Below are 26,094 nucleotides of genomic sequence, written 5' to 3'. Positions count from 1 at the left end.
CAACTATCCAACTTTGAAGAAAATTATTATTAAAGCAGGATATCCTCTCCAAGGCATTTATAAAATTATTATAAAAGTTAACTCTTTTGGGCGCCTGGTTGAGCATCTGCCTTCAGCTCAAGTTGTGATCCTGGGGTCCTGGGATCAAGTCCCACATCAGGCTCCCACAGGGAGCCTACTTCTCTCTCTGCCTATGTCTCTGCCTCTCTCTGTGTGTCTCTCCTGAATAAATAAAATCTCAAAAAGAAAAGTTAACTCTTTTAATCAAAATAAGTAGAGGATACTGATTATTCAAACCTTAGCCTTAACCCTGACCTTCTTTCTTTATTAAAGTAGCCTCAGTTCTAACTTTATGTATAAACTAATGATGAGTCTCTTTTTACTCCCAAAACATTATTAGGAGTACCTAGATAATTTATGAGGGATTTTCAAGGTGCTAGAATCTTCGATGAATATATAGAGTAGTAATAATAATATTGAAAATAGGGGACATGTGAATAACGAAGATTTAATATTATAAAAAACCTATTCTTCCACTTTTCAAAGTAATAGAATTAAAAATGTCGGTAAATAGTTCCTGTGTATGATATAGTACTCAATATTTAGATTGGCTAATATTAAGCATATATGCAAAATATAATGCATAATATTTAATATATAATATGTATATATATAAAACCAATAGAAGCAAGTCTTGTGCTTTAGGGTAATATAAATAGGCTAATACTAAGTTTTATATATATTATATGTATATAATATATAATATTATGACATAATATAATGAATTTATAATACATATTTATATGTATATAAAACCAATAGAGGCAGAGCTTGTACTTCAGGGTAATACATATTTAAGTGATCAAAACAGTTATGAAAAAGAATCAGTAGCCTGATAGTTTTAGCTCAGGAAGTTAGAGCTCAATGGATAATGGCAGCTCTTGTTTGTTTTTGTTTTTGAAATAGCCTAATAAACTAAGACTATATCACCAATATCTAGTAAGTAAGCTCATGCTAAGATAGCTGCATAATATCTAGCCTTTATACTTGAATTCTTTAATTTCTAGATCTCAGTGATACGTAAGTTATTTGAAGAAAGGTCAAAAAAAAAAGGTCAAATGAGCTCAAGAATTATAAAAAATACTATGGGTAATTAAGATGGAAGACCCTTAAAAAAAAAAAAAAAGATGGAAGACCCTTGAATAATGTCCCTTGAAGCTTTTGGTTGGGTAGTTTTGAGTTTTCTTAAAAATTATGAGCCTGTATATATTATTTCTTTGAAGTCTATAAGACTCTGTAAGATACACAGGTAATGCTGATGATAATATTCTAGAAGAATGGACTTGACTCTAGGTTAAAATAACCATGTACAGTCATTTCTATAATGTGGCATATGTGATTCTAAAAATCACATCACCATGCAAAACTGCACAATAAAAATCACAGGTCTTAGGGGAAAAGGGGATCAGAGGTACTGTACTAAAAAACTTGGTCGATGACACATTAGAAAGAATAGGAACAAAATAAAAATGGTAGCACATTTTTACATGTGTTAAATGGTTGCAAAATACATGAATACTATAATAAATATAGTACTTTCACTTGAAAAAAATCTGGGAAATTTACTTGTGGTAGTGAGAATCAGAGTAGTTTGGAAGTTGACTATGAAGTGATGGAAAGAAAGTTTTTTGGAAATTGAATAGAATGCTGTTATACAAGATGTGGATGAGCGTGGCCTGTAGCACATGTGGTCAAGTGAGGTAGCTGGTAGATGGTTGAAGTATGTATGTGAGCATTTTTGTTGTGTATTCATTCATGGCTTGCTTCCACTGGGTGTGGTGTTCTTCATTCACCTGTGTTGTTCACAGAGGAAATCATGCATAAACAAACAAAAAATTCACAGAATTACAGATTGTGCCCTGTTTTGTCTGTTGTGGTGTGTAATGTTCATATTTTCAAAAGCATTATAACAGAACTGGCTTGCCTCCCAACCCGATTTAATCAGGTTTGTCCATTGGAAAGAAGTAGCTTGTATTTGTTAGCCAACTGAATTCCAAAATATCAATTACTTTTGAACACAATCCTAAATTTTTTGGAAGTTATTTAGAACTCAAAACTAGTACGAATAAAATAAAAACTAATAGTTAAGTTCTCAATCTAACTTACTAAAGCCAATTTTTATTTTACTCCTAATGAGCTAGATTTAGGTCAGCAGGACAGTTTTTTTCTCTGAGGAAATCAGTTCTCAGTTTTAAGTCAAGGTGACAGATCACAGTTCCTTCCAACTTGTAAATGCAAGTTTGGGTTCCTGATTTGTTCTTTTATCTTCCTCCACATCCTCATCCCCACAGAGCAGAGATTTGTTCATTTCTGTGAAGGTGGTTTCCAGGGCAGTGCTAATTGAAATTGCCTAACAACTCTGGGTGGGCGCAAGTCATTGATATGTAGTAATTTCATAAAATTTCCAGCAGATGGCAGTAAAGTTCCTAAATGAAGGATTCCTTTTCTGATTTGTATAGATCCTTTGTATTAGGCTATTGTCAGGGTGGTTATAAAGCCAGAAGACTAGGGGAAGGAGAATCCGTGAAGGCAGTCAACATTGAGCAGTGCACCAGCTGCTTGCTAGGTTTATTACAAAATTCAAAATTGTATCCTCTGTCTTAATATTTAAGTTAGTCTCTAACGAAGTTTTTTTTCTTAACACACTAAATATAAGTATGTTCTGTGCTTCAGTCTTGACTATATATTTTGTGGTAATCTGGAATTCCAGGCTAGAATTTTCAAATTTGGTTCCATATCACAAGAAGCCTCTCAAACATGCAGCTCGGTACAGCCCAGCCTGTACCTTCAAGCTCTGCGGGAGATCTGTGCCCAAGAGCTCGAGAGTCGGATCCTCTAAAATGTGATGCCCAAGTGAGGAGCCTCTTTAGACTAATCCTAATGCAATATCAATCATAGCACACCACTGTGGTGTTTGGAGAATTGAGTAGGAAGGAGGACTGAGTCACAGAAGCAATCTGGAATGGTTTTTAGATTCTTAGACTTCTGGGGAGAAAAAAGGTGGTTTGAACATAAGCATCTAATTATATTCCTTCCAGAAATCGGACTATAACTCTAGAGTGAAGAGATTTTCTTTTAAAGACATGGTCCTTGAAGGATAAGAAGAATGGGAAGGAAGAGAGCAACCAGACAAAATAATAACAATAATACATCGAAAGCTGAAAAGCAGACGGAATGTGGTAAATAACCTAGCTGACTTGAGAAAGCCAAGTCTTAGTCTGGCAATTAAGAAAGCTAAGAAACAAACCTGATTTTTACTATAGAATCTTTAAATAGCTCAGGAATTGCTAGTATCAGATCAAATGGTAGTAGATCCCTAGGTCTTCCCCTATTCCCCATTTCACTGAACAATTGCTCTTCCTACCCTTGCTTCTATCCTAATATAAAACTGCAGGCTAATTCCTGGGTTTGAGGGGTGGGTGTGGGGGATCCAAAGGATGTGGGGGATCTAAGAGTCTCTAGATTGGAGCATACCAGGCAAAACTGAGAGCTCGGAGCACTTCACCATATACAAGGAAATCAAGTGAATGCCTACAGATGGAATAATGAAACCCTTCCACCTGTCTTTCCTCACTTGTCTTTACCCTTCAGGCAGGAGATCAGAAGAGTACTATTTGGGGTATTTAACCAGCCCAAGAGGAAAGATCTCAAGATACTGACATTCCCAAGACTAGTAGACAGCTGAAGAAAAGCCTCCAACCAGAGAGAAAAACCAAAACAAACAAAAAGAGAAAAGAAACTTGGAGGAACAGAGACAGGGAACAGAAAACTTAAAAGCATTGCTATCAGACAGATAAAATATTATATACATGAGACCAAAACTGAATGTTATATAAAACCAAAGAACTGCTATATATTTTTTAAAAAATTTGTAACAAATAAAACTCAATAGAAGGGTTAGAAGATGAAAATGAGAAAATATCCCAGAACATAGAGGAAAAAAAGTAGGAGGCCGATCTAGGAAGTCCAACATCAAAACAATGAGTTCCAGAAAAAGAAAAACAAGGGAAGGAAATCATTAGCAAAATAATTCAAGAAAATTTCCCATAAGTAAAGATAGGAGTTTCCAGATTGAAAGAGCTTACTGAATGCCTATGGCAAGACATAGTTTTGGGAAATTTGAATTTTAATTTGTCTTTGGTGACATGGAGACAGTCTTACAAAATTCCAAAGAAAGAATAAACATTATATTCTAAGGATCAGAAACCAGAATAGCATGAGACTTCATATCAGCAATATCAAAAGCTAGAAAACAATGAGAAGTGCCCTCAAACTCCTTTTTTTTCAAACTCCTGAAGGAAAGTTACTTCAAATTTAAAATTCTGTTTATCTATAAGCTATTAATCACACATGAGAATAAAATAGACATTTTCAGACATGCAAGATTTTTTTTAAAAGATTTTATTTATTTATTCATGACAGAAAGAGAGAGAGAGAGGCAGAGACACAGGCAGAGGGAGAAGCAGGCTCCATGCCGGGAGCCCGATGCGGGACTTGATCCCGGGTCTCCAGGATCACGCCCTGGGCCAAAGGCAGGCGCTGAACCGCTGAGCCACCCAGGGATCCCCAACATGCAAGATTTAAACAAAAATATTATCTCCTACACATCATTTCTCCTAAAGCGAATGAAATATATTCTTCACCAAGAGAGAAGTAGGATGTGGATTATAGGATAGGAGATCCAACACAGGGGAGAAGACAAAGGGACACCTCAGGAGAACACTATAGAGAGAATGGAGTTAAACAACTGTATACCAGATTTAAATGAGGACAGCCAGTTCAGATTGCAGCAGATTGCAGTTCAGAAGTCTTCTCTAAGAAGACAAAATTAATATAATGGAATGAACTTAAACAACGAATTTAGGATTGAAGCAAATTTGGGTTGAATTAACAACAAGCGCACAGAAATTTAAATGAATAATCAGGCAACAACTACAGGAAAAAACAAAATGTAGTTCAGGACATAGAGAATGGTTGTATAGCACCTTCTACATATTAGGCACTTTGTATATATTAACTTTTTAATCTTTGTAAATCTACAAGGTACTGATTTAAATATAAGGAAGCTGAGACATAGCGAGGTTGAGTAACTTGTCTAAATACCTAGGCAGCTAATAAATGGCAAAGATAGGATTTGAACCCAGCCAGTCTACCTGCAGAATCTCTCTTCTTGACCATGGTGCTGTATTATACATAGAATTCACTTTGGGGCTGCACTCTACATAGCGTACGTAGTCAAAATATTGTTTATCCTTACCAAAATTACTATAAGACTAAATAGGGACTGTGAGGGAGTAGGAAGTGTCTTTATACCTTCTAGGGTAGTCATGGAGGGGAAAAGAATCAAATTTTCATTTTGATTGGAAAAGTGGAAAGGCCAAAAGACAATGTCTAAAATGAGTGGGAAGTCAAAAGATAATGTCTAAAAATGGGAAAAATTGTAAGTACAACTGTATTATTTAAGATTTGATGGTAACTACCAAAAGAATTGGCTAAGATAGATCAAAGTTGTTGTTCCTGGAGAAGGAACAGTATTAGAAGAGGAGGTCGGGGGGTTGTCATTTGTATTAACAAGTCTTGTAAAATGAGTAGACTCTGAACTATGTGTATATGCTGTCTTATTAACACAAAAACTTAAAAAACAGGGAAAGGCATACAGTTTAATGAAAGGAAAGTAATATGTCATTTAAACAGAAGGAAAAGATGCTATACCTCAATTATATTGAATATAGTCAATATGCTTTTGTTGAAACTACAAGGAGCTGCCAATTTTTACCTAAGAGATTAGCAAATATAAAAGTATTTGTTTTGGAAGGATAGGAGGAAACAAGCATTCTTGTCCACTAATGCCAAATTGTTTCTGTAGAGGGCAGCCTCTGCAGGATGCATTTTGCGAAAGATAACCATCCTTTTTACTCTAGAAGCAGTCTAACCTCTAATGTACACCTACTCATATAGTCATTGCATTGTTTATAATAATACAAGAGCAGACCCAACTGAAATATCCATCCATAGATTATTTATTTATTTTTATTTTTATTTTTTTAAGAAAGTCTTTCTTTCTTTTTTTAGATTTTTATTTATTTACTCATGAGAGATACAGAGAGAGAGGGGCAGAGACACAACACAGGCAGAGGGAGAAGCAGGCTCTATGCAGGGAGCCTGATGTGGGACTTGATCCTGGGACTCCAGGTTCACACCCTGAGGCAAAGGCCGTCCCTCAACCACTGAGCCACCCAGGAGTCCCCCACTGAGCCACCCAGGAGTCCCTCCATAGATTATTTAAATGAATTACGTTAAATCTGCATAACGAACTACTATGTATGCACCTATGGAGAAGAAAGAAGCTCAGTGTGTAAGTAATTTGAAACAGTTTACAAGACACATTGTTAAGGAGTTGGGAGCAGGGAACAAGTGCAGATGTGTGTGTATATCACACTATGATTTGTGTAAAAAATGCCAAATGCATATATGTGTGTGTGAGTGCACATTTGTGTGTGTATGTAACTTTAGAACCATATAGAAGAAGCCTTTGGCAGTGGTCGCTTCGGAGGAGAAAACTGGGGACCTACTGGGAGGTAGGGAGATGAATTCGTCATCATCTCACCCTTTTTTAACCTTTTAACTTTTTATCCAATGAATGGGCTAGTATTCTTAAATAGTAATAATGGCAGGAATACTTTCAACTTTAATAAAGATAGAAGGAAAGAAGAAACGTACCTGTTCTACAGGGACATTTCAGTTGTTTATGTTGAATTTCAAACAGGGAAAACAGTAAATTCAAATCTTAGACAATTAAGTGGAAGGGAATGTTATTTTTTTTTTTAAGATTTTATTTATTTATTCATGAGAGACACACACACACAGAGAGGCAGAGACACAGGCAGAGGGAGAAGCAGGCTCCATGCAAGGAGCCCAATGTGGGACTCGATCCTGTGTCTCCAGGATCACACCCTGGGCTGCTGGCGGCGCTAAACCGCTGCGCCACCGGGGCTGCCCGGGAATGTTATTTTGATGTCAACAAAGGAATTTCACATTACTAAAATACACTGCTTTAAAATTAGCTGGGTTTCATCTCACTCTCCAGTCATGAATTTGTAGCAGGACATTAAGTTGACCATTAAAACAGCTTAGTTTTTATTTATCTGCAGGAAAGAAGAGAAGAGAAAGAAGAGAAATTGACTCTGACTAAAAAAGACTAGAAACCCTATCATTTTTATGTTAGGTGATTATAATATAATGGGTTATAAAGGTATCTCTACTAGATTTTTCAGGAATATTAAAAAGGATATTTTCTTCTTTTTACCTCTTTGTTAATAAGACACCTGAAATCATGCTGGGGAACAAGTTTTCTGTGGATCAGAAATGCTGTGCCTATGATTTAATGTATAGTTTTTGTTTATATTTCTTTGGACAAATTCAAAACTCAAAGACCATGATAGTCAAATACAGAAGAATTTGTTCTACATAGATCACCTGTAGAGATCCTTTCCTCATATGAGAAGGTTGAGAACGTAGTTTTTCTACCTTAGTTAGGAATATTTTCATTATGTTTCTTGTAACATCAGCTAATGAAAATTCATATGAGAAGGTTGGAAAACATAGTTTTTCTACCTTAGTTAGGAATATTTTTATTATGTTTCTTGTAACATCTGCTAATGAAAATTCAGAGACCGTTAGTAAGAAAAATTGCTTGTGAGTAATTTTATTGTTTTTCTTTTCATAGTTTTCCGTAGTATTACTGATGAGCCTAACAAAATAATCATCTTCTAGCTCTTAACCTGGTTCTAACTTCCCACTTCAGATTACAGATTTGTAGGTCACTACCTCCATAAAAACTAAATAAATAAAATATGAAGTAGGGTTATTGGACTACTATTGCATTTCAAACCACCATTTTCTGAATCCGGACTTCTTTCTGATGTTCTATTGTTAGCCTCATGTGCAGAGGCTTTCTTTCTTTTTTTCCCTTCTAAATATTGGGAAAATTACGTTTTAGTATGTCCTCAGTATTGGGGGTTTGTGTGATAATCCCATTTATCCTGGACTTGGCATTCTTTTTCTTCATTCTAGTAATCAGAATTCACTAGCATTTACATACGATAAACGGCACTTTTTGTCCTTCTAATACTGAATGTACGTTGTTAATGTTTTCAGCAAGTTGTTGGTAGATATCTTCTTTACTAGGTTGGAACATCTTAGATGTCAAGACTGCTTCTTGTTCATATCAATTATCCCCGCAGCCACCAGTAAGTTGTTTTGTGCTTTCTTATAGGCTTGGGGTATGTGTGTTGAGTGAATAAGTGAGACGCATTAGTAAAAGCCTTGCTTGAGTTTTTTCAGATGAAACACTTCAAAGTGAAAAATCATCTTAGATGTGGGAAGTACTTTTCTTTCCTGTGGGGAAAACCGCATCCACTTCAGAGAAATATTTTCTGAATGCAATTAGACGTACTAAATATCATTGTGCAGCCACAAGAACTCACAACAGTTACAGCGGCAACTTGGTTCTGATAAGTATGAAGTTGGTAACTGCCATTAGCTTGTCTCAGTGTAGGGTGTGTCTGTTTGCTAGTGTCCGTTGTGAACTCTTACACCATGCTGCTTGTGACATCATGGTTGTATTAGTGAGCAAGGTATCTGTGCTTATTTTTAAGATTATTAGTAGTAAATAGCTTGTAGTCGATACCTTGTTTCTATACAGAACAGTAATAGAAAATCAATTCCTTTAATGAAAGAAAATGACCTTTTTATGCTGCATTTGAGCTTGGTAGCATAAACGTGTGGTATTGTTGGAGTTTGGTTATTAAATGATTAATTAGCATATTAAAATCACACGAGTGGACTTAGCAGCTAATTCACAGACAGAGGGTTTATTACTTTAAGAAAGAAAATTCACGCCCCGACTAGAGCACTCTGTACTTTCTGGAAGGACTGCCTGTATCAGAGGCACATGTGGGGCAGTAGAAATGGCACAAGCTTGGAAGTTGCCCTAACATGGAGTCAGATTCCATCTCTTCTCATCATTAACTCTAAGCCTCAGCTTCCCTATCAGATGGGATTTTTATTATGATTTGAAAGAGTCCTGCAGGACTAACAACATAAATTTTGATTTGAGACAAACTTCAGTTCTCTCTGATTCTTATAAAATCATGGAACCAGTGAGATAATAGAGTAGGTATTGTATTTCTCAGTTTGCTTGGATGGGTTTAAGTCAACCCAATAAAGAAATTTGAGGTGTGACATGTTAGGAAACATCCTGCCTCTGTAACTGTCTCATGACTTGCCTTGTTTCTTTTTTAACTTGCACAATTTGGCAAATTCCTTTCTTCTAAAAGTATAATCATAATTCACCATTCTGTTATATAATAGAGATAGAAAGATGGGGATATGGAGTTGTTTATAATGCATCTTGAGACTTATTTTTGAGACTTCATCTAGGCCCTTGGCTGCCATGGAGCCTTTTCCAAAAGGAAAATATCTGATTCAAATACTTTGAGCAAAATTAACTAAACATTGCTTACTTCAGTTGGTCTTCACTTGTGCTCTCTCTCCCTGCACCACCCCCATTTTTTGGTAGTCCAGGATTGGCTAAGCTGTTTACCAAAGCCTTTTTAGTTTATGTTTCAAACAGAAGGATTTATGAATCAGATTGGTGGAAAATCTCATTGGGTTTGTGTCCAAAACAGACTAGAGCTGCCTCCAGGGATGAAGGATGTTTTGTTAAGACCTCAACACCCAGCTGTCATCTGATTTCTACAGTAGCAATACTGAAGAAGAGAAACTCCCGAGTTTCTTAGTAAGGTGTTGTGTTTACTAGATTGTTTTGATTACTTACTTTTCTATGAAATTTACAGCCTATTTTCTTTCCTTTTATATTCAGAAATTTGAATGTTAACTTTTCCCCCCATTTTAATATTTAATATAGCACAACAGGAAATTCCCATCTCATTCATTTTTTCTGTCTGCTTATAAAATAATTTGTATTTTGTCCGTGTTTTGCCTGTCCTTTCTAACTCTAGAGAGTAGAGAATAACAGGAAAAATTCAAGGTAGAGAAGAGGAAAAAGAACATGAATTCCTAAGGTAGGAAGGAAGTAAAAGATCGAAGTAGAAAGATAGAGAGCCAGTAATAAAAAAATATTATTATTTTATCTCAGTTCATTTTTTCACTTAAAGGCCTTTCCATTTTTCCCCTCTCACTTTAATCAGAGTAGTGCCATCAGAGTCAAAAACATATTTAAACAAATCTTCTGTAATTAATTTTCAAAAGTAGGAATTGTAGAGAACTATTAAGATGTACATTTTGGGAGCCAGATGAGCTGGAGAGAAAGCCAGGGAAATATTTCATTGACTGTGACTGAAAAGAAGTGGAGACAGAAAAATACATTTAAAATAACAGAATATCATCGGCAGTGCACCTAACAATTAGATAAAAATAGCCTTGGAGTAGCCACTGCAAGCTAGAAAGTTCTAGGTAAGCCTTCCAAAAAAGAAACTGCAGGCACAATGGGAGTGAGGAAGAAACTTGGCCTCTTCTAATAAGGTTTGACATCAGTGATATAGCATAGGAAAGATGAGCTTTTACAACTAAATGTGTTACTTTGGTTAAAATTAGAATACACTTTTATTTTTGTAATCTTTTCCAAGGCTTACAAGGGTTAGCAATAAATTTAACTGCTCTCTTGTATTTATGCCCACATAACACATTCAGGTATAGGACTTGTCTTGGTTCAGGCTGCTGTAGCAGAATACCATAGACTGCGTGGCTTAAACAGCAAGCATTTATTTCTCACAGTTCTAGAGGCTGGCAAGTCCAAGGTGTGTCTACTGAGGGCTCTCTTTTGGGTTGCAGACTGCTGACTTCTTGTACCTCACATGGCAGAAAGAGGGCATGGGTGCTCTCTGGGGTCTCTCTATAGAAGGGTATTAATCCTATAACATTCCAAGTGCAATGATTTCTAAACTGAAATTGTATTCCAAGCTCAAGTATCTGTCAAGTAATAGAAGGGGTGAATTGAGAAGGATGAGAAGACAAAGAGAATCCTCAGAATATTGGTGAAGGGAGGTCTCAGAGTGACAGTCATGTGCTAGCTGAGGGAGCAGCCATTGATGAATGAAATTCTGTTAAACTTCATGTATCATTTAGAGAACTTAACAAAAAACAAACAAGCATGTGTGGCACTAATACCACTCAAAAAATATGAAGTACAATTAAACATTGAACAAGAAAGCACAGTGTATTTTCAGTCTTTTCCGATTCATCATATTTTAAATTTCATGTTTACATGTCTGGGTATAATGTAGGATTTAAAATGTGTATCATAAAAGTAAGAGAGTTTGAAGGTTTATAGAGGATAATTATGCAACAACTGATGTTACAGAATAAAGGGTGGTCTATACTAATCACATTTTGTAAATTCAAGCCTAGAACTTCTATAAGGATAATACCATATTTTTAAAATCAGTGTTGTGGCCTGATTTCTCTTGCCAATTACATGGAAACCATTGTATTTATTTCCTGACGTGATATCTCCAATTCCCATGCGTAGATATCCCTGTTCTTATTTCTCTGGATGGCCTCCTGAGAGGTGTAATAGAGAATGTGATTCTGCCTTTAGTCACCAATGATTCTTTCCTTAGCCAATTCATTAATCTCTTTTTTATCTTTCATTTTCTGTCACTCATAAACTATCGCTCAAATATTAGGCTTCCCTAAAACATAGCTATTTTTTCACTTATTGTTGTAGCGTGACAATATGAAATTTGAAGACCAGCGTGTTAAATACATTATTTCATTTTAAATCAGTTCAAAAACCAAAGCCATTTGCTCTCTAAATTTACTGTATCCTGGGGCAGATTTATCTGTTAATAGTAACCACTATCGAAAGTAGGTTAAAGAATGGTATGGCCATATAATCATAACTCTTGAATATGCTGAAAACTAAGTTCTTTGTTTTTATTGGAATTCATTGCTACTGTCACTGAAACAAATCTCTCAGAGGATTTTCAAATTTTTTATTGGTAGTGAAATTTTTTTGTCTTTAGCTTCAACAGTAATAAATTTAGATATCCTATTTTATTGCCAAGAGAAAATATGTTATCCCTTGTGATAGAAAAAATTGGCTTGTTTCAAAGCAAATGGTAAATCTTTGCATGTGGTGTTTGTGTTGCTGAACTGCACTGTGGATTTTTTTTGTAGGATCACTGTTTTGGAATTGGTCAGGAATTGATTACATGTTTCATGCTATAATTCTAGCACCTTTTATACTATTTGATTATGCCTTTTCTGGAAGAATATTTAATTCATTTCTTATAGTATAGAACTTATACATATATGTGTGTGTGTATATGTGTATATATATGTATATATATATTTATATATATGTGTGTCTGTATGTATATATATGTACACAAGAGAAAAAGAATAGCCATAGAACTGAGAAAAGTGGTCCCTTATTCTCTTGAATTGGATTTTAAGATTGATTGGATTTTTCCTGAGAACACACAATCTGGGACCAAGTGACTGAGAGTATCTCCTCCTTTCCTCACTATTCTCTTCTGTCTTCTATCTCCCATATCCTAGGACCCAGATGTTCAGAAAACATTCACACATTATCGCTTGAAATTATCATTCTCAAGTCAGGAGCTCGTCTCAGGTTGCAAGTAATAGAGCTGTGTCCAATTGCTGAAATAAATGAAAAAGCACAAGTGGAATGAAATTCAGTATATTGTTCTAATAGACATATGTTTCATGATATCTGGATTTATACACACTGAAGAAAAGAGTCATAGCTGTTGATAAACCTAATCCAGAGCAATATACAAACTCTTTTATAAAATTAATAATATTATAGAAAATTTAGAAAAATACAGAAAGCTGGAAGAAGGAAAATAATAAGCCCAAATGCCACTTAAGATAAATTTGGAGAAATAGTTTAGTTTAGTATACCATTGTGGTTAAGAGAAGGCACTCCAGAGCTAACTGAAGTATGGATTCTGGCTCTACCACTTTGTGACCTTGGGCATGTTACTCACTCAGACCTATCTGTGTCTCCATTTGCTCATATGTAACATGGACAAAACAGCATTTACTTTTTAGGTTGTCTTCTTTAGAACTCTTCTTCCTAGGAAACTGATGTTAGAATTTTCTAATTTTTTCCTTTTCTTTTTTTGATACTTCATGACTTATCTCTTAGTGTTCTACTAGATTTTTAACTTGGTTTAGTTAGTTAAGGGAATAATGGAAATTGAGTGAAATTGAATGAACCTGGTATGCAGTAGTATTTTGAATTGTGTAGTGTGTGTATAAGTTGTTGTGTTAGTGGTATGCTAAAGATGACTGTACCATAACATCTATGCTTTTTCCAAGTGGATTTTATGGAAACGGTAGCCCACAGTTGTGAATTTTCTTTAAGACCAAAAACAAATGCATAATGACTTTTTTATAGAAACAAGATAATGCAGTATATGAGAAAGGTAGTGCTTTAATTCATATTGACATGTCAGTGGATTAGCTTCATAGGAAATCAACAAGCCTCACAGATAATTGTGTATATATTTTGAAGCCACTAAAGAAAATAACTTTTTGAAGGCTTTATTAAAGTACAATCTATGCTTGCTTTTTAAATGAGGAGAGACAATATCACAGGCTTGTCTTTGGCTCTCTGAGCACATTCAGAGATATTATCCATTAATATCCTATTCTATCCCCAAATGCTTTCAGTTGCTTTTTGTTGTTTCTTAATGAATTTTTTCCATAGAAATAGAAGTATTGCTTTTGTGCTTGTAGCATATTCTTACTCACATGATGAAAGAGAATTAGAAAAAGATTTGTTTGTATTTTTCCACTTAAGTTTTAGCTTATTTTTCTTTGAAATATGGTCCTATTCATATGATCACCTCAGTATTAAGAAGTTGACTGATCTTTGATTTTGCTCACTCCCTATTATGCTAGTTGCCATTTCAGACAAGGAAATGCAGTGTACTAAATTGTCGTAGCTGGAAAAGCAAGGTAAAGCTCTACTGCTTAGCCAGAAGTTTGGGAAATATTACAATGGCTAGCATAATTGTCACTTCTTGGAATGCGCGTTTTCTAAACACTTAGAAGTACTTTGCTAGACCCTACAACTAACAGATCTTCAGGTCTTTTTTTTTTTTTTTCTTTTTAAGATTTTATTTGTTTATTTATGAGAGACGGGGGGGGGGGGGCAGAGAGAGAGAGGCAGGCAGAGACACAGGCAGAGGGAGAAGCAGGTTCCATGCAGGGAGCCTGATGTGGGGCTTGATCCTGGGACTCCAGGATCATGCCCTTGGCTGAAGGCAGGTGCCAAACTGCTGAGCCACCCAGGGATCCCCTTCAAGTCTTTATAATACTTTTTTATCAAAAGAAAAGTGTGTATGTATGTGTGCTCATTTTGGTCCCATCATATATAAATAAACTTAAATAAAAATTAGAATTTCAGAAGCATTTCTGAAAAAGTGGGTGACTTTAGTGTTTGTTATTCCAATTATAGACAATGATGTCTTTTTCTAATATGAACTCTGAAAAGAATGTGGGAAGACCACAGTATCAGAATGCCACTCTGGTTTATGGGGAGACCTTAATAGAAATTGTGTTTATGGTTAGAAGCAGCTGTTTCTGATCACCTGCTGTTCAAAAGAGGAAGCACACAGACAGCCTGGTGTATACCTCAGCTTGTCTGCTGCTGAAATGTGTTTGTGCTTGAAAGAGGAGAAGTAGGTATTAAGAGTGTTTTTGTTTTTTTTAAATTTATTTTTGGCAAGGAATAAAACTGATGTGCAAGTCATTTTTAATTATATGCAGTTAGCTTATTTTTTGTGTTCTTTGATTTTCAGAAAATTAGGCATTTGTGGAAAATTGTGCAGTTAGGATGTCTAAATGGTTGTCACATTGACTTCTATACCTGTACAAAAGTCAGAATTTCATAATTACTTTTGTAAAGGGTAGGGGGAACATATGCTGTCTCTATCCATTAAAAGTCATGAAGTGGGGATGCCTGGGTGGCTCACCTGTTGAGCATCTATCTGCCTTTGGCTCAGGGTGTGGTCCTGGGGTCCCAGGATCAAGTCTTGCATCGGGGTCCCTGCACAGAACCTGCTTCTCCCTCTGCCTGTGTCTCTGCCTCTCTCTCTGTGTATCTCTCATAAATAAATAAATAAAAATCTTTTTAAAAATTTCATAAAGTGTACTACTTAGTTGATTCATAACTGGAAAAATATTATCCTAGCCTTTTTAGAAAAAAAATTGTTGATACTGAATTTGGAAATTCACATACATATAACCTTCAAGAGTCCACTTATTTGTTTATTCAACAAATATTTATTAAGTACTTATTCTGTGGCAGATCCTATACTCTGCACTGATACATCAGTGAACAAAGCAGGTATAGTCCCTCCCACCATGGAGTTTGTATGCACCAGGATGAGGAGCAGATAGACATCCAGTACATGAATAACTAAATTGTAGTTGTGTTAAGTTTCAAAAAGGACAAGAACAGAGTGCTATGTTAGTGTGTAACAGGAGGACCATAGTCTGTCAAGGTGACCAAGCATTGAAAATGAATGATTCTCTCATTTATGTTTGAATTATAATATCATGGAATTCCAGAACTGGAAAAGATCTTGAAAATTACCTAGTCTCACCCTTCATTCAGTCTTTGCATCTTTTTAAATATTCATTTAATCATTGCTGATATTTGACCATTATTGGCCAACAAAAATGGCATTTTCATGTAGTTCAACTTAATACACTATTTATTAAATATGATGTTAGATCATGGCTACATAAGATGGATTAGTCAAGACAACCCTACCCAACTCTCTACAGACAAGGAATTTGAAACTAAATAATCACAACATAGTGATTATTTGCAGAAATAAAATGGTTTAAGTGACCTGACATATTCATAATGAACATGCTGGATACTGAGTTGAGTATTCTAGTTCTGAGAGTTGATACCAGTTCAGAGCTTCTTCGTGGACATGAATTTTAGCCACTGTCTAAACTGAGTGGATGGCTAAAGGATGAAACATTTACTCATGCTTCTCTAGCTTCTTGGAGAACTCCCTAGTGTTGTAGATTAAGATTTTATCAGTCTCTTCAGTCTTTGCCATAGAAGCTGTGTTTCCCTTCCCTAGTAGCACAACACGCAGCTGTGGGTTCATAGAAGGGAAAAATGACGCCCCAGAATCAACTTTCACATATCAGGATTCCACCTGGTCCAAGTAGGTCCTAAATGGGTAAATAATGAAATGACTGCCTTCCCTTGTTATATAATTCTTTAGCCTTCAGTTAGCTGTTTGAAACCATACAAGCCTGAGACTTATTCCTTTATGTTCTTGTTTCACCACATGACATATACAGGGCTAGGCTCTGGCATCAGAAAACAGGTGTGCTGTGATCCCTGTCCTCAAGATATTCCAAAGTACTCTTGACTCTAGATACTCATGAAAGGTTTGATAAGTGAAATATATTTTTTATCCATCTATCCATTTTTGTCCATCATTTATTAAGTACCTGCTACTGCCAGACATCGTTCTGAGTGTGTGGACAAGCTGAAAATAAGACAGAGCCTCCCCCCCCACCCCCGCCCGTGTTTCCCCACTGTCCCTTCATCTCCTTCACATTCTGATGGGAAAAAGGGCATTAAACATCAGCACCTAATAGAATGTTAGGTAATGGTGAGGGCTCTGAAGAGAAAAATTAGTACAGGGTATTAAAAAAAAAATGCAGAGGAGAATGTAATCAACTTTGGGTAGGAAATAAAATAATTTTAAGTCTGGGTTTTGCAGGATAAATAAGAGAGGACCAGGGGACTTCAGACAGAAGCAGCAATACCAAGGCATAAGACAAGGAGTTAAAAATAGCGCAGAAAAGATTGCAAAAAAGATTTAGTGTAAAAATGAATAAAGTATGGTGTGTAGGCCTCTTTGAGGTGTGTTGAATAATGAAATAACATATGGGTTTAAGAAAAGTTGTTTCTGGTTCAACAGTGGTTCTCAGATTTAAGCAGGTATTAGAACTCCAGGTAGTAAAAGTGCTTTTTGCAGAACATAATAAACCATTGTTATAATTAACCTGCATATATCTGACAATGTCATTATGATCTGAATTTGGAACTATTCTAGGCTTCTTTAATGTTAGTTAACAGTAATAGATTCTAACATTTTAGAATATATTTAAGAAGAAAAACTCACACTTGAGAAAATTGTATATGTGAACCTTTTCTGTCATTTGGGAAAAGGTTGCTGTTACCTTGTTTTCTCATCAGAACTTTAGCATTGTTCAGTAGCATAGTTTGAGAACTACAGCCCTACAGTATATTCAGCAAATGGATATTCACCTGTGTGGGAAGAGTTAGAGAGTCACTGTCTCTTATAGCAGGGAGCCCTTGCAGAAAGCTGTTTCCAGGATCTCTGACTTACCTTTCTTTTTTTTTTTTTAATTTTTATTTATTATTTATGATAGTCACAGAGAGAGAGAGGCAGAGACATAGGCAGAGGGAGAAGCAGGCTCCATGCACTGGGAGCCCGACGTGGGATTCGATCCCGGGTCTCCAGGATCGCGCCCTGGGCCAAAGGCAGGCACCAAACCGCTGCGCCACCCAGGGATCCCTGACTTACCTTTCTTGACCTGAAATCTCTCTTCCCTGTAACTAGACTAACTTGTCCTTAGTTCTAACTCTTGGGTAGAATTATGGAAATCATGATCTATTTCTTAAAATTATTCATAACAAGGAAAAATAATCTTAGTGTGCTTTGCACAATTTTAAGGGATTATAAATGATATACTTGATAAAGCTGTATTACCCCTGGAGGAAGAGCGTAGGTGTTGTTGGTGTGTTGTTTCATATAGGGCAAGGTGGGATCTGTGGTCTGAAAGTCCTCCTAGTCAGACTCATAGTTTGTTCCTTTCTGTATAACTTTTGTTTATGCCTTTCTCTCTCTGTGCTTCTTACCTGCGTAGCACTAGGGTTTGAAGTAGAAATAGGAAACCAGAAGTAAAGGCAGAAGAAAATGCAATAATGTTAGAACGTAAATGATTTTTCGAGGAAGATGAGACTAAATAACCAAAACCAAATTAGATGGTGTTAAAGGAAACTTTAAATTTAAATCTTTGAGACTTGGGTGGGGAGGTAGGAAGGAAAAAGAATATACATATATTCACAAACACATATGTATGTATGCATACCTGTGTGTATATATGTGTATCTAAATAGTGTAAGAGATGTATCACATATAGAATATATACAGACATATAGTTAGATGGAGCGTATGTCTTTCCTTGAGCTGTTTGATAAGTGGTAGATAATATTGATACTGTGTTCTTTTCATGTCTGTCCTGTTCCCTCTGTCTGCAGTGGCAGGTGGGATCTGCTCAAGGATTCAAACTGTGAATTTTTTAATTGATCATTTGTGACCTGCTAACCTCAGCAACTGAGCAGCTGCATAATGTGTTAGGTCATCATACCAATAATGAAGATTACATCATTGACCTATCTTCCATTTTTGGAACATAGGGAGAAAAAAACCCTTAGAAATATGTTTGGTTTTAAAACAAGTTGAAATGATAGCTAAGAACAATGATGTTATCTATAATTTCATCACATGTAGTTGACTTAATGAGTCAAGAGCCACTCAGTTTATAAAATTAAATTTTTCTTTATTTTTAAAATGAAGTTCTAGCTTAAGAGCTGAATGAAGGATTTTAGGGATATACAATTTTCCTTTTCCAAATTTGAAATATTTCTGCTGTAAGAAAGTAATTTATAGAGTGAATTTATTAATATATTAATATGTGTATTAGCAGATATATACTTCTATATACACCACATTAGTTGTAAGATATTTACCTACTTTTTGTACTTTGAAAAGTTTGTTTTAATTCAGCATAATATTCAAAATAAGAATCTCTGAAATGTGTATTTTTCATTTCCCTAAAATATGACAGATTTTAAAACAGACCACTTTAAAAAAAAAGTCCCTTCTTAAAATGTGGAGATGCATGCATCCCTCCTACTTCCTCTTGGGACAGAAAAAAATGAATTTTCTAGCTTTGTAAATCCATTGCTTCTCCTGAAGTAGATTGCCTGCACCCAGTGCTATGCAAAAAACGTGCAGTGAGTAAGGAAGGGTGGCTATTGTTGAGTGCTCTGTAGCAAAAGAACTGGGAAAAAGAAAAAAAAAGGCTTGAGTTTGACTGGCGTTGGCTCTGGCTTTTCTGCATTCCAAACTGTCTGAGGCACAGAGCGAGAGCAAAAAGAGAGCAGAGCGCCAGCCAGAGCAAGCATGGGCGAGGACGGTATACAAGTGTTTTGAGTTTCTGACTGGCATGCCGGAAGGATCATGTTAGCAACACCCAGAAACTTCGCAGAATGCAGACCCCAGGTAAGCGATCCTTGAATCTGCCTGAGTCTGAATTTAAGCTTGTACATATTTAAAGGGAATGTGGCAGTTTATTTTTATTATACAAATGCAATGACTGCTAACCTTTGTGATTATTGGCTTTAAAGAAGTAGGTTGGTTTTCATTCCTGTCAGTTCACAGGAATATTGTGTGGAGGCTATCGGCATTCCAGTACAAAACCCAGCACAAGAAGAGCCATTTGAGAAACTCAGATAAATTAAAAGGGAAGCAATCATAGCAAAATATTAACAATGCAGCATTTACTTGTTCTTTTAATAATTTGAAGTAGATTCTTATTCTGAAGATAAGAATTCCAAAATTCTTTATGAAATATTAAGATGACCGGGAATGGATGTTGCTCATTTCTCTTTGAGGGAGACAAAATATATTGACCATCAATAAGAATTTAATAGCCTTGCTTGAGTCTCAGAAACACATAAATAAATCCATGTCATTCAGAAAGTTCAACAGGTTGGATCTGTACACAACAGTAGAGCATTTGGATGAGAACTTTGCTTGTTCTTTCTGCCTGAGGTAGACTTTTAATAACCTTTGCCAACAGATGACAGCTTAGAGACTTTAACCAATTAGCTCATTGAAAATTGCATCTGAAAGATATTTTAGGGATCATTTATAAGCCAGTCTCTCCCATTTTCTTTCTTTTTTTTTTTTTAAGATTTTATTTATTTATTCATGAGATACAGAGAGAGACAGAGATATAGGCAGAGAGAGAAGCAGGCTCCCTGTGGGGAGCTCGATGTGGAACTCAATCCCAGGACCCCAGGATCATGACCTGAGCCAAAGCAGATGATCAACCTTTGAGCCACCTAAGTGCCTGAGTCTCTCCATTTTCAATGAGAACATTGAGGACTAGATCACACAGAAACAGAATTGAAATGAAAATCTAGATCTCCTGATTTTCAGTTTACTGTTGTTTTCATGGTACCAGTTATATTCAGGCTTTATATTTTATCTATACTATATCTGTTGGCCTCAAATACCATGAATTATTGCATAAATAGATCAAATGCATTATAAACCTAGATTAAAATCTTATGGGAAGGAGATACTGAGGGCTGGATATCATCAAATCAGTATTAATACTACATTCTCAATCAAAACCGAAAATATATAACAAAGTATCAGAAGAAAAAAATGGTGTTCAATTAAGGAGAATGGCTATAGCTTGCTACTTTTATATAAACAATTACATAGCTGTGGCATATTCTGAGTATTTGTATATGAAATTAAAATTCTTTTAAATTGATTTTAATTTCTCCTAAAGATTTTAGGACTTAGCAATTTTCTATATACTTTCAGTAAATCTTGTATCTAATTTCATTACTTGTATCTATTTATGGGAAGCAAAAAATTGTTCTGTATTCACTGCCTTCTCTATGTTTATTTTTTATTTATATGAGATAACGTTTTTAAATTATCCAACCATTTGGACCACTTGCTTACTTATCCAAGCTCCAGCTCTTTTTTCTCTACATTTGTAAGGGTCCTCTGTTACTCCTTCTCATGAATTATGTGTTAGAGGAGAACTTAACTGGAAGAGCTCAAGAGCCACCACAGACAGTGGACATCTGTCTTCATACATTTTCATTTAGTCTCTAAAAAAGGTTGCTGCCCTTTTCGTTTTTGTGCAGACCATTGTGGGGTTGAGAGAGGCCACACTATTCTAGTGAGCTAAATAGTAGAGATAGCCGCTGTCAAAAGGATCTGTCATGGCTCTTTACAGCTCCTGGGAACAAGTTAGCTCCATGTGGCTTATAAGCACAGTGAAGGGATGTGGCCCTTTTGTGTTAAAGCTTGACCTGCTCATTCCAGTTTTCAACTGGGCCTGTGTGCTGATTTACAAGTCTGTGTGGGATGAGCAGTAAGTTGTAAGGAATAGTTTCATTACTGCTCTTGGCTATCAGAAACCAAATTACAAAGTGCATTCTCCACCCAGTAGGAAACAAGAGACTGTTTGTCTTAGTGCAGAATCCATTATTTAAGCACACTGTTTACAAGAGGACTTGATGACTGTGAGAATGAGGGCATAATGCTCTATCCAATTAACAGTGTTCATGTGTATTACACATGGCTTGGGTTTTTCTCTTGTCTTTTATCCTTCATGGAATGTGTGAAGGGACTGCCATATGTGTGTGTGCACACATTATGTTATGTGTGTATGATTGATTGATAGATGGATGGATGGATGGATGGATGGATGGATGGATAAATGGGTAATTATTAGGATGGGCATTTGGCCTGAGTATATTTCTCTATATCAGAAACAGCCAGAGGTCATTAATCTAGTGCTGGTATTTTACTAAACTAACTTAAAAGAAGCTATTTTATTAACCAAACTAACCTTTATAAAACTCATTACCGTACCTTAGAGAAAATATTAGAAGGAAACACTCCTTTTCTTCTCCTGAATACAGTTATAAGATTATACAGGTTTATACTTTCTGTGTTAGAGAAAAGCAATAATAAGCAATTTTGTGACTAAAGACAATATTTAAATGGGAATAGAAGGGGTTGAGTGAAATGAGTGATATAAAAACTCCCCTATGGGAATGAAATCATTCTTCTTTGACCAGTGTTTTCTGGAGCCAGACCCCTTTTCTCTCTTCCTGGTTTTTCATTGATATTAATTTCTTTCAAATGTCTTTTCATGAAATATATATATACATTTCTCTCTATATAGAAATACAGTTTTTATACTAAAATTTCAAAGAAAGTACAGAGCTCTGCAATATAGCTATGATATTTGTCTAACAAAAGGTTGGCTATAGTTGATTAAAACTTATCTCTTTCGCAGGAATTGCTACTTCTGCTTTCTCACTGCAGTTTCTTGAATATAATTTTATGTTTTGTATCCCAGTTAAAACCGTAAGAATAACATCTTTTCAAACAAAAGTGAAGACAAAAAACAGACCAAGAGCAAGAACTTGAAGCTAGACATCTAAAATGCTCTGAGTTGTCAAATTAATTCCTTACTTGTAAAAGTTACCTGATTATTCACTCAAAACTCTGGGAATCTTTTTATGTACATAAGACGGATGTATTTCCCCCTTCTGCTTCATTCTTGACCTTCACTGGCCTCTAGAGAGAAAAAGTGTTACAGTCTGCCTTTGTTCCTTCTGTTCTCTTCTGTTCTTTCATGCTCTCTAGTGGTTGTTTGTGGCGGTTCTTGTTCTTAATTTCCAGTAAATCAGTTTTAGTAAAGGAGCAGGTGATTATTGTGAAATAAAGTTCACCAGATTCTTATACTTGAGTTGCATAAACTTCCTTAAAATATCTAGTTCTTAGCACAGAGAAGGGGAAAAAATGATTGTGTTCTGTTGTTTACTCATGAACAACGATTCAAAAAAAATGAGTCATGACTTAGCAATATGACTCCTTATCGCTGTCTCTCTCTTCCTTCCTTCCTTCCTTCCTTCCTTCCTTCCTTTCTTTCTTTCTTTCTTTCTTTCTTTCTTTCTTTCTTTCTTTCTTTCTTTCTTTCTTCTCTCTCTCTCTCTCTCTCTCTCTTTTTAAGTGCTGATTGGGATTCAGTCTACCAGATTCCACATTTAATTATGGGTATGATCTCAGCTTGTGTTTAGAAGCCTTAAGCATTGCCAGTGAGAATACCTTCTTTGTATGTACTTGACAAGTAGGAGAGATTTACTGAATCAGTCATTAAAATTCGGATGGTCTTTATCTTCTGGTGTCCTCCTTGCCCCTACTCAGACTTTACCATTCAGTTGAATTAGGAGTACTATGAAGTTAAAAACCAGAGAGGGAGCCAGTGAGGAGTTATCAATAATCTGACTCTGTAGAGACTCCATATTTTTGTCATTCTCAGGTTTACTGTATTTTAGGAGTAAGTGAATTACTGAAGCAGCAACTTGAAAAGTTCTTTTAAGTTAGTGCAGTCCTATTATTTGAGGAAGAAAAAGCTACCTGGTCTTCTTGCTCTTTTCTTTTCTTTTCTTTTCTTTTCTTTTCTTTTCTTTTCTTTTCTTTTCTTTTCTTTTCTTTTCTTTTCTTTTTTCTTTCTTCTTTTTTTTTTTCTTGCTCTTATGTCAGGTTTTCTAAAGTAAGCAACTTAAGCTGCCAGGATCAAGTAAGTGTCATTCAGGATCAGGTGTCACATAGGACAGCTAACCTGTTGGACGAGTTGCTAACTCTGAAGTCTTGCATCTAATTCTAAGACTGTGGAGTATGTTTGAAAATTTTTTAACAGTACTGTTGCATAGTTAACTATTCATAGATAGTAACTTTAGTTAATATGAAGACTAGAGAAACTGGATATTCTTCCACTCTTTTAATATTCTGGTTCATAACTTTTTTGTTAAATTATACTTCAAATGGACAGTGTATACCTGATTTGATTTCTTACCTGTTGAGTCAGATAGGAGAAAGAAAGATGTTTGAGTCTCACTTCAGTACCTCCTTTTGCCAGAAACACATAGCATATAAAATAATTTATTTCCCTTTTTTATTTTTTAAGAAAAAGAATGATGTGTCAAAGTGAGTGTAAGAAGAGCCGCAAAAAAATCTAGCCTGTGTGACTGTATAGAAAGAAATGGGTTTGTCCATTCAAAGAAGAGGACAAGGTGTGATAAGTCTCTTACAGGGAATGATAATCATATTTTGTGTACCAAGAGCTTGTTGTAAAGAGCCTATTTGTAAGAGTTGGCTCAGCATGGTTATATAGTATATCTTACTAGCATTTTCTCAAAGTCTGAGAAATAATCATTCAAAGAAAAGGTAATAGATTAATTTCTATTTATGTGGTTAAAGTAATGACATCACATAGTATTTGGTCTGATTTTTGTGAGTCTCCATTACATGGTTGAAATTTAAGAAGGTTTTTAGTGGATTAAAAATCTTTATTTTATATTCTATAGAATTTGCTTATATACACCATGAGATTTTCCTTGAAGGATTTTGCCTCCACTTGAACAAAGTTCAGTGAAAAAGCACAGTGGTTTCCTGAAACAATAAATGTCACTCTATTTTACCAGTGCTATCATTTTAATTGTAAATATTTACATTGCCACTATTGCTTAAATTTTGGAATATGTTTATGGTAATTTTATTTTTAGTCATTTCCTTCCCATACAAATGCAGCACTCAGTTTGTTTTTTGTTTTTGTTTTTTTAAGATTTATTTATTTATTCATGAGAGAGAGAGAGAGAGAGAGGCAGAGACATAGGCGGAGGGAAAAGCAGGTTCCTCACAGGGAGCCCGATGTGGGACTCGATCCCAGATCCTGGGATCACTCCCTGAGCTGAAGGCAGATGCTCATCTGTTGAGCCACCCAGGCGTCCCAGCACTCAGTATTTATATTTGATTGATGGTCAACCTTTAAAGGTAAATTTTCAAAAAAGTAGTTTATTTTTTTCAATTGGACCTGGTGTCTGGTGTCAACCATTTTTATTAAGAAAACCAAAAACATGATGTAAAGAAAAAAATCCTAGGAATTACTGCTGTCATTATAAGAATGAAAACCAGCCTCCCTTAGAAACATTTTTAGCTTATACAAACCCAAAAGGTATTATGCAGAAGGAATTTATTGTAATGACAAAGGCAGCAGTCTAGTGGAACTAAATTTGTTTGTCCTTTGTGCCTCAGTAAAATTGTGTAGGTCAACCCCCGATGACACCACTTTATTTCAGGGTTGTTTTTGGGGGAGCAAAGGGAGAGCTGGGTGTTTGTTTTGCTTTTATTTTTTTAAAGATTTTATTTATTTTAAAGAGAGAGTACAAGCAGGGGGAGGGCCAGAGGGAGAGAATCCTAAGCAAACTCCACAATCTTGAGATCATGACCTGAGCTGAAATCAAGAGTTGGAAGCTTAATGAGTGAGCCACCCAGGCACCCTTGTTTTGTTTCTAAATGGAAGGATATTTAAAACCAGAACCCTGGCTTTGTCTGGTCTTTTTTTTTTTTTTTTTGTCTGGTCTTTTAAAAGGAAAATCCAGCCAATTATTTACCAATTGTTGTTTTTCTCCCCCAGAAACATATATTCTTGTGAGCAAACTGCAAAATGTATTTGACAATGAAATTTTAATTAACAAGAAATAGTGAGCTTCAAGGATATGACTATTTTATTGCTACAAAGGGTAGTAATTTATGACAGTTTCCCACTAGGTTTCTCCCAGTGTCAGAAATTATAAATCCATTTTCATTTTGCTTAGTTCTTGAATTAAATATTTAAAGACAGACTTTTTATTTCACTTTTCCCCTGTCAAACCCATGTTACAGGAGAATAGAAACTGTATTAAGACTCTTCAGATTTAATCCAGATGTTGCTTATGTTTTCCTCTGACAGTCTGAAAAGAGAAGTTTTTATTTCATTTCATTTTTTTGAGAAGAGTTGACATACAATATTACATTAGATTCAGGTATACAACATAGTGATTCAACTTCTCTATGTATTATACTATGCTCCCCACAAGTGTAACTATCTTCTCTCACCACACAAACTATTACAGTATCATTGACTCTATTTCCTATCCTGTGCCTTTTATTTCTTCTGTGAGACTTATTCATTCACTAACTGGAAGCCTGCATCTCCCACTCCCCTTCATTCACCCATTTTGCCCATACTCCCTTCTCCCCT

The 26,094-nt window shown here is 35.6% G+C and overlaps 1 protein-coding gene across 8 annotated transcripts in view; it reads left to right on the top strand.

The window, feature by feature from the left end:
- RASAL2 (RAS protein activator like 2) overlaps positions 1-26,094 on the top strand; it is a 347,984-nt gene that overhangs the window by 186,755 nt on the left and 135,135 nt on the right. The window contains exon 1 of one of the 8 annotated variants that reach the window (XM_038542409.1): positions 19,345-19,469. The exons of the other annotated variants lie outside the window; for them this stretch is intronic. Coding sequence (XP_038398337.1) covers positions 19,457-19,469 — 13 coding nt within the window. The 5' untranslated portion in view covers positions 19,345-19,456. Of the gene's footprint in view, positions 1-19,344; positions 19,470-26,094 lie in introns of those variants that run through there. 8 annotated transcript variants of the gene reach the window in all.

The sequence above is a fragment of the Canis lupus genome, chromosome 7 (genome assembly GCF_011100685.1).
Source record: "Canis lupus familiaris isolate Mischka breed German Shepherd chromosome 7, alternate assembly UU_Cfam_GSD_1.0, whole genome shotgun sequence".
Lineage (NCBI taxonomy): Eukaryota > Metazoa > Chordata > Mammalia > Carnivora > Canidae > Canis > Canis lupus.
Note: the sequence above shows the minus strand (reverse complement) of the source record. Positions and strands in the feature narration are given on the sequence as shown.